The sequence below is a fragment of the Meriones unguiculatus genome, chromosome 3, assembly GCF_030254825.1.
Source record: "Meriones unguiculatus strain TT.TT164.6M chromosome 3, Bangor_MerUng_6.1, whole genome shotgun sequence".
In the NCBI taxonomy this organism is placed as follows: domain Eukaryota; kingdom Metazoa; phylum Chordata; class Mammalia; order Rodentia; family Muridae; genus Meriones; species Meriones unguiculatus.
Window position 1 is genome coordinate 184,333,394 of NC_083351.1, and position 14,017 is coordinate 184,347,410.

General features: G+C 39.3%; 1 protein-coding gene across 4 annotated transcripts in view; it reads right to left on the bottom strand.

Moving 5' to 3' along the window:
- The window catches only part of Astn2 (astrotactin 2), a 995,804-nt gene that overhangs the window by 603,079 nt on the left and 378,708 nt on the right, over positions 1 to 14,017 (bottom strand). For all 4 annotated transcript variants that reach the window (XM_060381206.1, XM_060381207.1, XM_060381208.1 and 1 more), the window contains one exon: positions 3,243 to 3,389. In XM_060381206.1, coding sequence (XP_060237189.1) covers positions 3,243 to 3,389 — 147 coding nt within the window. The remainder of the gene's footprint in view (positions 1 to 3,242; positions 3,390 to 14,017) is intronic.

The window sequence follows — 14,017 nt, forward strand, 5'->3', positions numbered from 1 at the left end:
TAAGTTATTACCTTAGACATTGGTTATGATCATGAAAAATAACATATAGCATATCTCTCAAGATTCTATTCAAGCACCTTTCAGTCCTCACAAATAATAATACCCAGGTCACACCTCCAGAATATGGTTAACTTGTTCTTAGGGAATATTAGACATGGGACTGTTAGATAGCATCTGGAAAAAAATGCTGAATTAGGTAAGCTTAACATGCAGATTTGTTACAGCTATTTGGTGTATGCTTAGCAGACAAAAGCCACTCGTTGCCCTGGAGAAGTCCAGGAAAAAAAGGGTGAAAGTTGTCAAATGCTTGGACAGGAACTGTGTCTGTATCGATTGCTCTTGCAGCTGGGCTCTGGACAAGTGCTATGCCATTTTGACCTTTTCCCCATAATTGGCAGTAAGCATCCAGTGTAACTATACAGTTAACACAGGGTCAGAACTCATTTTCTTCTGAAGATGGGACACATTACTCAGCCCCATCTAATAGTTCAGTACCACGGACAGCTCAATGTATATGGTTGTCTGAGAGCTCTCCATGCTGAAAAGAGGCCAGCAACCCTGGCAACTAAGTCCTGGGGGACAGTGAGGAAGGTGAAGGCTGCCATAGCAATATGGTCCTCAGGAGACCTGGTTTCAACGGAAGCTCCTTACAGTTGACATGAGCTGTTCTCCTGACAGGCCTCATTGTGATTTTCCCCCTATGTATCCAGCTGTTTTAAAGAAACTACATACAATCTACTTGTAAAATATCATTAAACTGTGCACCTTCTATCTATGTTTCTGTAGTTATGATATATTATCATGCATTTATGATTATCAATGAAAAATAATGACAGTGGTCCAAGGAAATAGGCATTGTTTTTGCTTCTTGCCCTTTTTTTCTGCTATGCAACAGCCTGCTTTCTCTAGGATCTACAGTTAGCACCCTGTCTCACCATGCAACAAAAAAAGATTGATCTTTTTCTTTTAGACTCCAGAGAGACTGGCTTCTATTTATCAATTAGTGTCTTTTCCTTGTCTTCCATCTGTAAATGATAAGTACCACTTTAGACTATTACTGAAGGGAAAAGATGAGCAATGTATGAAGAGATTCTGAAACAGAAGGACTGGGGATTAAACTGGGGAATCAGACACAAAGCCATCCTCCTGACTTCAAGAAGCTGTGTGAGCTAAGTGTTCCTCCTGAGGCAGAGAAGATGGATGACCATGGTGTGTTCATCTCTTGAACTGGGAAAGTAACTTCCATCTGTTGTGTGTGTAGGGGGCGGGGGAGATGTTTCAGTTTTTGAATTATCTTTATTCTTCCCTATAGGGGGGAGTATTTTATTTTCATCACCAAAATTCTCTTCATGTTTTTTTTTTATGTGCCGTCTTTCCTTTCCTCTTCCCTAGATATGTGCCATTTGAAAATATGATAACCATCTATAAGTAGGTATCATCCTCACCTAATACCTATGGGTCAAATAGAAATATTCAACAATTTTGTATATATAAAGACCCAATCAAAGAAAGGGAAAGAGTAAACATTTGAACTAAGCATTGTATCATTTCTCAGCCTGTGTACTTAGTCATTGAACTATTTTATCCCAGTTGAGTAAGTTATCCTCTAATAACCAACATTTCTACATGTATACAAACCAATAACTAAAGCTTGGGTATCTCTACCTACTAAGATAGAACACTAGTGAGTAGAGAGTGGTCAGTGATGCTAAGTGTGTGTATGAGTGTAGGACACGCCAGTCACAGTGGTTTAATGCACTTTATGTTTGCTATTCCTAGTCTCCCATCTTAATTTTATAGCCACACATGGACTATAGTAATTTTCCGAGCCCCAGAGCACCATGACCCTAATTACCTAATTGCCTGCATTTTCTTATAAATTCTTCTCCTCCTCCTCCTCTTCCTTCTCCTACTTCTTTTCTCCTCTCTTTCTCTGTCTCTCTTTCTCTCTCATACACAGATACTTCTTGTCTTATATGTAATATGATTCACTGGTAATAAAACAGGATATTTGTATATAGATTTGAAAAATGACTGACATACATAAAATGTGTATAGTGCCAGTCTCACACACACACACATATATACTATCTGTTATATTTATTGTAAAAATATGAAAAATGGTAAAAATATGAAAAAATTAAATTGATTTACAGACAAGGAGAGAGTCTATGGGACACTCTGTCTTACAGAAGTATTAGCTACAAATTATTCTGGACACAGGAACATCATGTTTGTTTTGTCATTATTCTATGTAAAATCCTGATCCCACCAAGCTCTAGTAGATAATTCCAAACCATGGTCACAAAGAAGTCCTTGGTTGAATTCAGTGGGCCACAGCACACGCACGCACGCACACACACACACGCACACACACACACACACACACACACACACACACACACGAAATGGAAAAAGGAACTTGTAGGAAGGAGGGGTGCTGTCAAAGGTGGGAAGTGAGAGTACATAGATTACATCATATACATGAATAAAAACATCAAAGATTCTACTTTAACTATTTAGAAATTAAATTAAGTTACATACTCATGAGTACCTCTGCAAAAATACTCATGTTAAACTTCGGCACATTTGCAATCGTATGGCAAGGTTTGGGGAGTAGCTGCCGACACACCCCAGTGGAGGGAGCAAATTACATGGACATTTTCAGAGGGCACTTTAGCAATAGACATGAAGCATCTTAATCAGTTCCTTGGACACATTTTGCTAATGACCATGGTGACTACATTGTCTCATTAATTCAATTTAATTGGCTGAAGAATAAATGGTAGAATTCTGCAAGATACTTGTAAAGTACAGTAAAGGAATCAAGATATGAACATTCCCCAGACCATTCAAAAATTCTAGTAAAACTCACACGGTTTTTCTTGTCACGTGCTATTCATTACATAATACCCTTTGGGGGCATTTAATCTGAAACAGGATTGAGAAACTCGATCAAACTTTTAGATTTTTCTGAAGGAGCCCAGTGCCTTTTCACTAATTTTTAAAAATACTCTTTTAGTTGACAAAGCTTATCCTCATAATATAATAAAAGCACCCTTTAATTTAATTCTAATAATCAGACATTTAAAATAATGTGCTTCTTTCAGATCCATAGGATGCCCCTTTGTTCCTGTACTTTACATTAAAGAATTTTTGAAGTTGTGTCATGCATCATAATATTAATAGTTGGGATAAAGGTGACAAGTTCTTATGGATTGTTGTCAATGGTGGGCTCTTACCATCTGCAATGAAGTGCTCAGGCACATGCAAAGTCACCTTCACAGTGAGTGGGCAGGACATCTGGGTGCCGCACACCATGGCCAAGATACAGGAGCTCACAGCAATCAGGGTCAAGGCTGTCTTGTTTACTGGGCTTTTCAGTAAACCTGAAAAACAAATACACAGAGCTGTAACCCCATCAGGTGAGGATATGGGGATGGTTTGCAGGTAGGGGATCCTATAGTTCTCTAGTATGAATATTAAGCAGCAGAAAAAGGAAAGGAGAGAGAGAGGGAGGGAAGGAGACAAAGGAAAAGAAAAAAGAGGATATGAAATGGGGATTGAGCTATGTTGTGGGCTTTTGAAAAGATTTGGAGGGAAGAGCTGGTGGTGGGCATGATCATGTTTTTTTTTTTTTTTCCTTTTTTTGTGCAAGTGCACAATATTCTTCAGAACAAAGGAAATCAATAAGTAAGACATAAAATTATATTTATGACAATGGGATGGGGACAACCCACATTTGGAACCTCTTTCTGGAGAAATTGCGGGGGTAAGGGTGAAGATCCAGGTAGAGGAAGCTGACCACACAGCTGGAGCATGTGCTGGAAGGGTGTTTCTCGTCGTCGGCCCCTTCCTGCATGCTCCACTAGTCTCTGATTATCAGCCACTATGAGATCCAGAAACAATAGGACTAAAGGAGTATCAACCAAAGAATTTCCTCCATCAGACCATCCTTTGGGCATTCTGTAGGAACATTTTCTTGGTGGTCTACTAGTAAAGAAAGGTCTAGCTTACTGTGAGCTGTGTCACACAAGTACAGGTTGTCTTGATTTGTATGAGGAACATAGCTGAGCAAGCCAGGGAAAGCAAGCCAGTAAACAGCATTGCTCTGTGGTCTCTGCTTCAGTTCCAGCTTTCTTGATCCCTGCCTTGAGTTCTTCCCCTGAATTTCTTTCATGATGGACTAGAAATGAATAAAGAGTTTTCTCCAGAAGCTGCTTTTGGCCATAGTTTTATTACTCCTGAAGAAAGTAATTAGGCCTCTTGGCATGCACGCTGAGCATAATATTAAATGTCTCAGAGGATTGCCATGATGGTTACATGACGGTGCATGGAAAGCCTGCCACACAGAAACATTTCATAGTCTGAAACTCCTTAACATAAGTTACATTTCACCAGCATGGACTGAAAACTTGATTTGTGAAACATGCATATCACAGAATAAAAATAGACCCTGTCCATGACTTTGGATATGGCTCAGACAGGAAATTGCTTGCTTTGAGCACAAAGACTGGACTTTAATCTCCAGAACAGACAGTTTTAAAAAGCCAATACGGTACTGTACAATTGTGATCCCAGGACTGGGGTAAAAAGAAAGGCAGACTCTCTAGAACAATGAGAGACCATGGCTCAAACATCAGGATCGACAGGCCCTCGGGAACAGCTGTGGTTGACTTCTGGTCTTGTATGCAAGAGCACACAGGTCGTGTATGAGGATTCAGATCCAGGTCTACCATATTCACATGAACATGGACCCGGAATCCTCACCCTAGCTTACCTACTACCACCAGGAATTCACTTACGGGCTAGGAGAGAAACCCAGAAGTGTCTTTCCCTGCTTAGAGTCCTAAACTAACTGTGTTAAAACCCACGGAAGAGAGCAGAGTGTGTGAAGGAGAATTTCGTACGGGTAAATTAAAGCAATTTTGTAGAAGCAGTGGAATAAGTAGATTGTATCTGCATGGCTAGGAGTTCTCCAGGGGAGTAAACAGATTTGGGGTGTGTACTGAGACCTTTTTGATCCTCATCTTTTGAGCTTTTCCTCTTTGCTCCTATTTTTAAGGTTTAAATATTGCCTTTTACAGTTTTTAAGAAAATTTTCTTTACCTCTTCATTCTAAAAATTCCCCATGTCTGAGGCCATCCCACAAGCATGCCAAAAACAACGCGTTAAAAGTAACATGCCTTATTAATGTTCCCTCCTGTTCCAAACTTCCTCAGTATCGAAAGCATTACTGTTTAGATGACTAGAGGATTAATATGTCATATAGGAGGAGCTAGTCACACATTTTAAGTTGTTACAGTTGTAGGACAATGGATAAAAGAAAGAATATATTAAACTATAGCTTGTTCTAGGATATTCCTAAAACTTAAAAAAAAATGTAGAGTAAAAAGAACAATTTTTATTTTTTATTTGACTGTCCCAAATAGTTATGGTATCGGTATTTTAGTAAGTCTGCAGAACGTGTAAGCTAAAGCCAATGTTATCTGTGAGAAAGAGGGGTGTAAGTCTCTCGAGCTTTGAGTGGCAACATCTCAAATACCTACTGTGCCACTCAGTACTTTATACGTAACAAGTAGCAGTGGAAGTTCATATTCAAGAACTATAGTTTGTACTCTTGGCAAGGGGCCTGTTAGAAAAAGGCCGGAATGAAAATGTTCTTAGAAGGATGAATAGAGTCTGAATGATGGTGTACAAGTGGTGATTGGATCTTGGGGAGAGAATGTCAATGTGGTGGTCGGAATGAGAGTGGCTTCTGTTCATTCATATGTTTGAATACTTGGTCCCCAGCTGGTGGAACTGTTTGAGAGGGATTAGGAGGTATGGCCTTGTCGGAGGAGGTGAGTCAACGCAGATAGGTTTCAAACGACTTGTGCCATTCTGTTAGTTTTCTCTCATGGTTGTCTCAAGATGTGAGTTACTGTTCCAATGTCCTGCCTGCCTGGCTGCATGCCTGCCTACTTATTGCCATGATGGCCATAGACTCTTCTGGAACTGTAAGCCCATAATTAAATGTTTTTTTTAATAAGTTACTTTGGTCACATTATTTTATAATGGCAATAGAAAAGAAACTAAGATGATGTCCCAACTAGTGAATCGTGTGAAACAAAATCCTGACCTCTAAGAAAAAATTCTCCTTCCCTAGCTCATTCGGCAGTAGATATAGATGGGGCCAAGAATTCCATTTTGCTGTCAGGAGTGCTACCTGGACACACAGCTGACTCCTAGGCCGAGGAAGATGCCCAAGGGCCAGGACAGGTTGCTCACACTCATTCACTGAGCATCACTGAACTCATCATATTCCTCAAGTCATGGAAACCTGCAACAAAATCTAGGGTCTTTAAAACTCATCCTGGGAAGTAGAGTTATATTAGGATATTGAATAGCTTTTCCTAAGGAACAGTGATAAAATGGCCTCTACATTCAGACTGTTGAAAGAATTGATGGTGGCAGATGCTATCAAGTGCTTCACACTTGTTGTGGTAGACAGTAGGCACTTAACGTAACAACAGTTTCTAAGACAGATGCAGAAATATGTCTGATATGGTTTCTGTACTTACATCTGTGTCTAACACATTTTCAGAACATATTAAGAATTGAATGATTCTTTGCAGAAACAGAAGATGAAGAGTAGAGAGTGCATGGAAATTCATACAATGAGGGGCACTGTAGCAGAAAGAATGAGATTGACCAGCATCCTAGGCCAACCATTTACTAAGAATAATGTCTGAACTACCATAGTTGTCTTTAAAAATCAAGAGGAAGGAAGGACATGGATAGGTCAAGTCTGCACTAAGGCCCAAGGCTGATGAAGCAGCATCTAAGGCTTGGGAGTTGCCATGGAAACTGAAAACTTCACAGTGGGGCAGAAGCAAAGGTGACCTCTTAAGCCTTTTACACCAACAGGAACTGATCATAAGCACTTATATTAGAGCAGGTTGTATAGAGAGTATCAAGCTAAAAGAAATCTATCCCATAATAGCCCCATGTAAGCTGTTACATTGCTCTTGCAAGAAGCACAGACAGTACACAAACATCTCCAGTTTTTCAGTGCTATGACCTGAACACTGTAATTATATATGTGTTCCAGTATATTCCATCCACACATTTTGTCCATCCATCCATCCATCCATCCATCCATCCATCCATCCAATGTAGTTACAATGAACCTTAAGTTTTCGAAGGTACTGTTTCAGGCATAAAGGTGCTGACAGTGAACAAAACAACCAATGTCATTGAAGCTCACATGTTACCTGATTTAATTCTCACAGCACACTGCTACTACCATCTACACTTTTCAAAAATGTGCACAGTACTATGATGAGTTGCCCAATATAGCTCAATTCATGTGCTAGAAAATAAACAGAAGCACTCCTGTGCCTGCCTCCTCACCTCATCAAGGAATAGAGGTTCCTATTTCCCACTCCAGTATGATATAAAGATCACTACCTCATTGTAGAATAAAGGTTCCAGGGTACGGTCAGGTAGTTACAGGAAACATGGCTTTGGGAGACAAAAATTTCCATGTTTAAATCCTGTTCTAACCACAAAATCTCCGGGTGACACTTGAAAATTGATTGAATTAAAGTAAGTGAAGAAAGAAAATCTTCATCTGACAAATGAGAAGAGTCGTCTTATTTCCTAGTTAATATGAGGCCGAAATAAGATAATGTAAATGGAGTTAGAACCAAACTTCAGTGAGTGGTACTTCTAAGACCTATTATGAGTACCTGCAGATGTCTAATACCGATTTCTGGCTTTCATCCTCATATGCAGTCACTGTCCTCATCACTGGCAGGGGAAGTTGCTATGCTGGAGAAATGGGATTCCACCGGTACATATTGACTGCTACAGCAGAAAGCTAATAATCTAATTTCCTCTTCACTTCTCCCTAGCACCCCACACCCTCTCTCATGGCTGATGAGAATGGCAGAAAATGCATTGCCTGAAATATGCAACCATAAATATCTTGGCTTTGTTGATTCACTCACTGCCTATAGTTGGGGGTTTGATTGATTCTTAGTTTGGAAATGTCAAGTTGGGAAAAGAAAATAAAATTTGAGTTAAATTTGGAGTTGAATCGATCACATTTTACAATGGAGAAAATAGATATAACCCCATCATACTTTTGTGTATGAAAAACGTAAAGTTGTTGAACCCATTAGTTCTTTCTTCCTCATGGCCCCCAAAAGATAAAACCCAGGTCCAGTGTAGAGAGTGAATTTCTTTAGGCGGCAAATGGCAGTATTTCACTAGAGTGAAGGATAAAGATCTTAAGAATGCAAGACTGTAGTTGGAGAAGTTCAGGAGATAGAAAAATCATGACAGTGAATAGAAATAAACTGGCTTTGATTATAAGGATGGAAGTTTGTGGATGGTGGAAAGCAAATTTAGATCTTAAACACTGAGCCATATCTCCAGTTGCACAAGATTCTTAACACTTCACTTTTATAATATATGAAATAACAGTAATAATCTCTAACTGAGAGAGATGCTATGGGAATTAAATGTGATAGCACAGAGATAAGTACAATGCCTGGCTTTATATCGTGGACTTTCTAAACTCTCTTTGCCTTTTCCTTTATACTCACAGTCCTACAAACAGAGAGATATGTGGTACTTTTGTTTATGCTGCAATGCTGGATTTTATACATAACTTTTGACTCCTGTGAGTAAATCTGATTATATGATATACAATGTTATTATTTGATAAATAATCCGGTATTTAACTTAATATTATTACTATAATTATAGTTATTGTTTTGTGTGTGCCTATGTGTGTATTTATGAATGGCGGCTAAAGGCCAAACTTAGTGTCAATCCCCAGAATCTGTCCATCTTATTTTTAAAGGCTGAGTCTCTTCACAGTTCAGGGACTGCTGATTCAGCGAAGTTGGCTTGACAAATGTCCCTAAGGATCTACTTGCCTTCTCCCCAGCTTTTTATAATGTGTGCTCTAGAGAAATGAAATCAGGTCCTCAGGCTAGCAAGGCCCACTTACCAAATCCCATTAAATATATATATGTATATATAGATAGATAGATAGATAGATAGATAGACAGACAGACAGATAGATATTGAGTTTTCCCTCTGCCTATAGCATGCCTGGATGTAGTAGGTGCTCAATAAATGTCCACTGAATAGGACATTTGAACACAAATGAATGTTTAAATGCTGTTTCCCCTACCACCATGAGATGTCAGCAACAGAATATTGTTGTATTTATTCCATCCAAATGTAATCACTTACTGTCTTTGGTAAGTGCTGTGCTCTACCTGGTCAGAGATCATTTCAAAACACTATGTTGACTCTCCAATCTGCCTGCAGATCAGGGGTGACTAGAGCAGATCATGATAAGACCTCATTAACCTCATAGAGAGCCCCAAGGGATTCCTGTAGCTCCTGAGATTCTGTGTCAGCCTGCTATATTTCTGGAAACTGAAATTGGGGCACGCTGTCTGACAATTCCAAGTGTCATGCCAGAGGCAGGAAGGAAAACATGTGAAACCAGGGCTTTCTCAGAAACTCAGGAGTGCATGGCCACATTCCCCATTTCTTACTTACGTTTGGATTCTTTGTGAATTCCAATGTCATCGCTCAGTTTGGGCATCTCTTCCTTAACTCACTCCTTTAGATCCACACATTCCCTTCACTGTCTCCTCTCTTACAACCTGAACAAATTCTCTGTGGTCTCTCACCTTCATACGCTCAAATCCTTGGTCTCTTGAGCGCCATACGATTTCCAGACTCTCTCATATTCCATATGTTTGCCTAGATAAGATCTCTGCGAATGCTTATTTGGCTCTTCCTGAGATAGCAAACTCAGTGCTTACCAAGCAGCAAGTTTACTCTCAAGCACTTTAACATCTAACGGGTCCCATGATCTCATTCTATGAACCAACTTTTGCTGTCCAAGCTGAATAGGACGAATCTACTAACTTCTCTTTGGAGCAGTTAGTTAAAGTGGCAATTTCATTGCCTTGAGCTTTCTGTTCTTCAAACTAAATACTGTTAGTTTTATTTTATTTCTCTAAAGTCACATTTTGAGTCCCTTTATAATACTTTGTAAAGTTTCCATTTTCTTGGGAAGCCATTACCAGCAAAGAATGTTGCCAGGGTTATTATCACCTCGTGACTATTGCAATTACCAAAATTACACATTTACATATCAGACAATATGACTCAGTGCTGCCACGCACTATCTCATTTAATCATTACAGAAATGTCATAAGACAGCTCCTCTCATCACTCACATGTTGCATGTGCGTAGAATAGTGTTGGCTACAATTTGCCAATGGTTGTACAGCTTGAAAACAATGAAACTTCATCAGAAAATTATTTGATTTCCAAGCTCAAGCTCCTATCAAGGATCCCATCTCCCTGCTAGAGGTTCACTAAGACAGTTGCAACAGTGATAGCTGCTGAGCTATGTATACAGACCAGTTTATTGTTCATTCTGGAGTGATTTCAGGTCAACCCAGTTTGTTCTTATTGCTCTAGTTGTTTCTAAAACAAATGTTCTAAGCTCCCGTTTATATTTAAGGAATTGAATATCAAAGGATGAGAAACTGAGAGACAAGCTATATGGCAATTCCCTACTCATCTACTGCCCTAAAACATCACAGCCTTGGAAACACAATCTTCCACCAAACTTGCCATTCCTATGGTTGCTATAACATTTCCACCCATTCTTATCAATGATCTTAGAGCTTTAGGTACAGCGGCTACACTCATGAAGTCTTACCAGCATGGCTGCTCAAATAGGACTGGAACAAAGATGTCACCAATAGACATGCAAACATGGAAGGAAAATCTTATGAAGCTGCAATATTAGACAAAAACTACAGACAACTAAAGAATGCTTAGAGCAGGAGAAAGTCTTCCTTAAGCAAGAGTAAACCATCTGCTTGTCTAATACTAAATGATCAGTCCTGAAAACACACACACACATACACACAAGCACAAACACACACAGTGATATGGATATGTATTTGTATATAAATAATTAAGAAAAAGAGGTCATGAATTTGAAAGAGTGGAGAGGGTACATGAAAAGGGGTTGAATCAAAAAGGGAAAGAAGGAAGTGTTCAAACTTTATTATAATCTCCAAAAATTATAGTTAAAATCATTACACCCTCACTATGCTCTTTGAAGTGTAACCATTATCTGTGAGGCTACTGTGGGCTAGGCATTGGTAGTTAGCTCTTTATCCGTGAGATATTCTATAGTTCAGGATGAGTCATGGTTCCTTGTTGAAGATAGAGGTACTATCAGGACATATTGAGAGGGACTACAAAAGGCTATCTGGCAAACTCAAGCAACTTTGTCTATAATTTAAAGGCATTTCAAATTCTTGAAAATTGATGTCTTTACAAGAATATGGTGATGAAGATACCACATACATGGTGCTTTATCAGTTTAGTAATTATTCTCAAAGATTCCATTAGTTTTTTATCAAAATGCCATAAAGTAGGCACTATTGCCATCTATAGCATACAAACAAAAAATCAGAGAGCCCATGGTGAAATGATAGTCAGTCACAAAGTACTAACTAGGTTTTGAAACTATATTTCCTTGCTTGTACAAGCACTCAGTCTGTAACACTATGCAATGGAGTCCTAACTCAGGCGTTTCTTGTTGGATGTGAAAACAGGGTTAGAATTTGTGCTCCTTAATTCTATTTCCATGATGCCCTAATGCATCTACACCCAGAGAGCCAGTGAAATGTTTCCTATACAAGATGTTGCTTATGGATCTGTCTTAGAATTTCTATTGCTGCTATAAAACACCATGACCAAAAGCAAGTGGGAGAGGAAAGGGTTTATTCAACCAACACTTCCATATTGTTGTTCATCACCAAAAGAAGTCAGGGCACAAACTCAAACAGGGCAGGATCCTGTAGGCAGAAGCTGATGCAGAGGCCATGAAAGGGTAGTACTTACTGGCTTGCTTTCCAGGCTTGTTCAGCCTGCCTCTTATAGAACCCAGGACCACCAGCCTGGGGATGGCCCTGCCCACAAAGGGCTTTGACTTTCCCCATTTGTCTCTACTTGTATGTAAAGTTGACAAAAGACTAGCCAGCAAACAGATTCTTTTTCATGTTCAAATATTCTACATTTTACATGTTCAAAACTGCTACATTCTTTGGCTCTCCCTTAAAATTGCAAAATATATGTTTGGTATGAAAATCTCTAGAAGGACACTGAGCTACCATGGACTACATCTGAGAGGGGTTCTAGGTTATATCCAAGTGGGTTCCCTAGTAAGGGGAACAGGGACTGTCTCTGATATGAACTCAGTGGCTGGCTCTTTGACACCCCCCTCCCTGATGGGGGAGCAGCCTTACCAGGCCACAGAGGAAGATAATGCAGCCAGTCCTGATGAGACCTGACAGCTAGGGTCAGATGGAAGGGGAGGAGGACCGCCCCTATCAGTAGACTTGGAGAGGGGCATGGGAGGAGATAAGGGAGGGAAAGTGGTTTTGGGAGGGAATGACGGATGGGGCTACAGCTGGGATAAAAGCAAATAAAATGTAATTAATGTGAAAAATAAAAATTTAATTAAACAATTCCCTAGAAAGACTGTTAAATTCTACAGCATTAATTCTATGGAACTCTACATTTTCATACAGAGCCATCAAAAAAAGAATGGAAACAATGAGTTAGTTTAATTACTTATAACAAGTGTTGGTAGTAGTATTCCCAGATTCTAATAATGAATGGTTGTCCTATGCTACACACTGTCCTAAAGGGATATGCACTTTATTTATTTACCTATTTCTTTTCTCACCTATTAGCAGGGTATTGCCACAAAGCCCAGGGTGTCCTTGAGGTCAGCTCATGCTCTGCCTTCTTAGTCTCCTCACAAGGATCACTGAGATTACAGGTGTGAACCACTACATCCAGCCTCTAACAACCTCTGAATAGCCTAGAAAGCTATATGTTGTCATATCCATTGAAAGTGGAGGAAAAAATCAAGACTTAACTGATGATAGAGAAACCTTGGGGAAAGTATTCTGATCAGTAATGTCCAATCCTAATGTCTTCACTATTCTCAGCTCCAAGTGTTAAAACTGAAATAGTTTTAAATTCATGGAAAATCTGTGCAAAGAAGGAAAAGGCAGGAACAAAAGGCCAGTTCAGGATGTTCAAGAGAAAGATGCTGTACTCAGTGAAAGAAATTGCTCTGTGCAAGTGAGACATAGTAGAGAATATGACTTAAAGGGTGGAGACTCTAAGGGCTCAGATTCAAATGAGAATAGGGAAAAGCGAAAGAGAAACCAGGCTTCATTCCATAGATAATAATTAACTGATACTAATAAAAATTATCTTTTAACGTAATTATGGTTATTTCTTAGGTTAGCCCAAGATTATAGGCTGTCTAGAAGAATTACCACGTTGGTCCCACATCAATGATGAATGGAGAATGACAAAGCAGAGCCAAGGGCTGGTAGTGCTAGGGACACATCAAAACAACAGCCAAATGTGCCCTTTATGATCATAAAATATTAGGAGTAATCATCTCTCATGTCTATCAAAGGCACATTAGTACCTCCTTTGTTCACAGAACATGCTAGAAATGACGCTATACAACTGTGCTAGATGATGTCAAACTTTGGCCCAGGGTTTGTGAAAACATGAGAAGAGAAATGATATCTGCTGTCTATCTGGTACATAGGTGCCTGTTGTGTGTCATTTACCCACAGAATATACCGTATGCAGTAACTACTTCATTTCTTCTGTCACACAGACAACGTCTAATAGTAATGCGCACCAGGTGCTGTTTAATGTTCTGCAAACTTTCTGTTGCACTCTTCTTTCCATTTTGTTATTTTTTTAAAAAGTGTACTTCTATTTCAGACTGCCTGTTCTTTTCCTTAGGACTGACTACCTATGTCCCCAACCCCCAATAGACCTGCTTTCCTACTTTTTTGAACTTTTCTCAGTATGTCTAAAGTAGAACACGATTGATGATCAAAGAGAATTCTTGTCTCCAAGAATTTGCTCTTATCAT